The 4,011-nt window shown below is 33.0% G+C and overlaps 1 protein-coding gene across 1 annotated transcript; it reads right to left on the minus strand.

Moving 5' to 3' along the window:
• Positions 1-214: 214 nt before the first annotated feature.
• Positions 215-2,357, minus strand: LOC108346673 (uncharacterized). The gene is made up of 2 exons (XM_017585735.1): positions 1,181-2,357; positions 215-885 (listed from the first exon to the last, which is right to left on the minus strand). Exons 1-2 carry the CDS (start codon positions 2,355-2,357, stop codon positions 215-217), a joined length of 1,848 nt encoding a protein of 615 aa, XP_017441224.1.
• Positions 2,358-4,011: the final 1,654 nt, after the last annotated feature.

The raw sequence follows: 4,011 nt of genomic DNA on the forward strand, positions 1-4,011 counted from the left end.
ACCAAAAGAGGTATTAAACCTAATGTGAAATGGGTATAAAAAAATTTGGATTATAAAATACCATTTTCCTATCCAAATTCAAACTATATTGAATAAGTTAAACTTTTCCCCTTGAATCGTGATAGAGTTCCCAAACTATGGATACATTTCCTTCTAAATAAGATTACAAAGGATGACACTAAGAAAATGCACACTATTTAGTAACTTAACTTCCTTAAATGCATGCTAAGTCACATGATATTTCCTCCAGAAGATCATGCAAAATAAAGTCTTCAAGCTCCAAACTGACACACTGTGCATACAATTTAGGGTTCACCCACCCATCACGCCTTTCTAGATCACGACTTACATGGTCATCTATGGTTAGCCCAGTTTTGGATCTGAGGCACAAGGACTTGTTCATATGAATCCACACTTGATGAAGAGTGTGACACCCTTTTGGCATTGGATGAGAAGATGAGAAAGGTATGGAACAGCAGCAGTGACACCTCCCAGAAAGTTCCAACAATGTCTCATTGATTAGGTCAAACAACACATGGTGATTGCATTGGCCACTGCCACCATAAGTGCAGAAATCAAGGTCATTCTCCATTTCTTCATAGAGTAGTGGATCAACTGGGTGGTCACTTGAATGCCATGAAGAAAGGCAGTCTTTACCAGTCAGTCCAGATATCTCAAGTACAAATTTCACGTAGTTAAACTCAGCTTTGTCTTTGATGGGGATATGAAAAAAAGTAATGTCATAGTTCAAGTTCCTGCTTTGAATCTCCACTTTTTGAGCATTCTCTATGGTGTCTTGCACTTTGAGTGAATCCATGGTAGCCTCTTGTTGCTCAATAATGTTTTCTAGCTCAATGCCAGGTTCTGTAATCAATTTTGAATCCACTGAAATCACGAATGCAACTCAGTATGCTGCAACTAACACTATTGAAGATTTAACATGCAGATAATGACATATATCATATTAAACTGACCAACATTTTGCAAAAGAAATATATATATATATATATATATATATATATATAATGCATTTATATAAAATTGATATATAGTATATAAAATATAATTCAAACTCTTTCTTTTCTATCTTATGGGTTATGAAAATGTATTTTAACCACAACGCGATTTAAGAGAGAGTAGCATATATTAAGAAACAAAGAATTGAGTGAGATAGGGAAACCTGATTCTTCTATTGCAGTCATGTTTTCTTTTATCGGCTCAATCATTTCTTGGTCATCAGAGGTGTCACCACTTTTAAAAAAACTATGTCCAAAATCATCAGTTGCCACACCAGCCTTGCCATTAATCTCACTGCTGCACTCTGATCCTTGTTCAAAAATATTACTAATCTCTTGATCATTTTCATCCACACTGTCAGGGTGTTTCTGAATCAAATCTTCTACAGGTGTCTCTGATTGAAGCCGAATTTTTGAATGTAAATTAATGCCAGGCCTCTTTTTCTGATTGAAAATGTTCTCTGAACTCAATGTTCCATCCCCAGAAGCTACTTTTGGCTTTGGCTCAGTCACAGATGAAATATCAGGGAAGTCGCTATTTTGATAAGGATAGGACAAGGCATTGAGATCAGGCAATGAAAGCATCCTTTGTACCAGCATCTTCAATGGTGAATGTCCCTTTTCTGTTCTTAATTTTAGCTGCTTGGATTGGAGGCGAATTTTTTCTGAATTAAAGCCCTTCTCATGGGAGCGAAAATAATTGTCTAGTGGTTCTTCAAGAGACAATTTTCTTCGAATGATGTTCCAGTGATGCTTGGCAAATGAACTAGTAACACGATCACTCTCATTATATTTTCCATGACAATTTTCACCTTCTCTACCATCATTAGAATCTGTCATTTTCTTAAAAACTTCTTTCTTCAAATCATTCGATATCCCATGGCCTTGAGGAAGTTTGTCAATAATAGCATCCATAGCTACTCGAAGCTTTTCTTTTCTACTTTCTCCTATAACATGCTTTATTTTCTGTTTCAGATTCTTAAAATGTTTGATTTCGGTGACACTTTGATCCTGAGGTGAAGAACTAGTAACATCTCTTGTAATCATTGCTTCATTTACATTGAAACATTGAGACAAGGACCTTAGGTAAAACTTTTTTGAGGATTCAAATTGACCTGACTTTGGTGTTTTGCTTTCAAAACATAATTTTCCTTTCCCTTCCGGTGAAAAAGCGTTCCCTGCAGCCCCAAAGCTTTCTCTCTTTGATGAGGGGTCAGGTAGAGGAAATGACACAGACCTAGTTAACTTCGTTTTTGTGGCATACACATGTTGTTTATGAAGGTGATAGACCAAAGGAGAGACAGGATCTTGCACAAATGTTGTTAACAAGTTGTCGTTCATGCTTATTGCAGAAGTAGGACAGGTTGAACTTCTATGATGTCTGCTCCTCTTTTTTGACATCTCTTTCCATACAATTAACTTTCTTCTTAGAGAGTCTTTTACCACTGAAGAACATGGTGTCATCCTTTTCTCAACCTGCAAGCTTCAAATTAGATACAACATTTTATTTATTGTTAAATATGAATTGATAAATATATCTTTTAATTTGCAATCTATGTTTACTCTTTCAATCGTCATAAATATATCATCGATAAGCAATATTTAAAATTTTTTCTTCTTTTAATTCAACATATTAATGTTAAGAGTGACATGGAACAAGGAGAAAAGAAATAACTAGAAGGGGAGAACTTACACTTGAGTTTCTTGTTACATGGTTGAGTCCCTTCTTTCTATCAGCTGAGAATATAGGTGCATTGCTTGCATGAGATTAGGAGCTAATTCTTTAAATTTTAGAAGGCAATAACATCTTTGAGACATATTTAATCCTTAGATAATGCATAAAATTTGCTAAATAATGTTAAAACTAAAGTTCATTTAATTTATTCCTTAAAAAATAGGAAAAAAGGTCATTCTAGTATAAAAATATTTAGATTTAATATCCTAAATAATTTATATAAAATGAGCTTAACATACCATGCATAGAAAATAGAAAATATCTTTAAGACAAACAAATTGATTTCAATTACTTTTGAATGGGAATTTGTGATAATGTAAGAATTCATTCGATATTTTCTGATGTTTTAATATATCCTAAACGATTTATACAATGAGCTTAACATGGCAGAAAAAGAAAACATTGATCAGATTTTTTAGACAAACAGTTGATTTTAACTAAATATAAATGGGGATTTTCAATAATGTAAGAATTCCTTTCATATTTTCTAAAGCTTTTGATCAAAACTACAAGAAAACTTATTTTGCTCAACAAATTTCATTTATGAATTTGTCAAGTATAAGCCATTGTTCTCCTAACAATTGCCTACAACACTAAAATTCAGGCCATCTTTTACTTCAACCATTGATGATAAACAAAAAGATAAAGAAGAAAACTTGTACAAAGACGAGGAAAATGCACTAACCAGAATAATTTCTTTCATCACCACCCCTCTTGTATGTAAGTCTGTCAAAGAAATGACTCAATAGGGGATGATACTTAATAACATGAAATAGGGACTTTTTGCATTCTGGGTTTTGATTGACCCATAACGATTCAGAATCTTTATCTTTCATCTTCCTTCCCATGGCTGGAAAAATTCACCTTTTAAACAAGCTTGATTTAGAAATAATATGCATTTTGTTGTAACAAGCTTGTCAAACCTGAAACAAGTTTAATAAAATATCAAACGCATGTGCATGAGGAATTTTGTAAGTAGCAATTATCCAATCAGCTTATAAATCTTCTTAATTATCTCGTGGTTTTCAATAAAGAAATTGATTTGTAAGTTTTTTTGCAAGATTCACAAAAACATGTTACGAAAAACATGAACAATTGTTCAAAATCAAAAAGACGGTTAAGAGGTAAAATATGCCAAGAAAATTACCGAAGGCTTCAAAATTAGAATATTCTTGGTGAACAAGAGAAGAAGAAAAGATTCAAGAATGGTTGTAAATATATCTATCTTTTCATAAAAATTTAACACCAAGAAAAGATTTA

This window comes from Vigna angularis, chromosome 9 (genome assembly GCF_016808095.1).
Source record: "Vigna angularis cultivar LongXiaoDou No.4 chromosome 9, ASM1680809v1, whole genome shotgun sequence".
Classification (NCBI taxonomy): Eukaryota; Viridiplantae; Streptophyta; class Magnoliopsida; order Fabales; family Fabaceae; genus Vigna; species Vigna angularis.

Excerpts from the sequence above, each read along its gene's own strand:
- LOC108346673 (XM_017585735.1), bottom strand. The coding sequence starts at position 2,357 with ATGAACGACAACTTGTTAACAACATTTGTGCAAGATCCTGTCTCTCCT. Across the intron at positions 886-1,180 it reads GACTGCAATAGAAGAATCAG|TGGATTCAAAATTGATTACA; the intron begins GTTTCCCTATCT and ends TCGTGATTTCAG.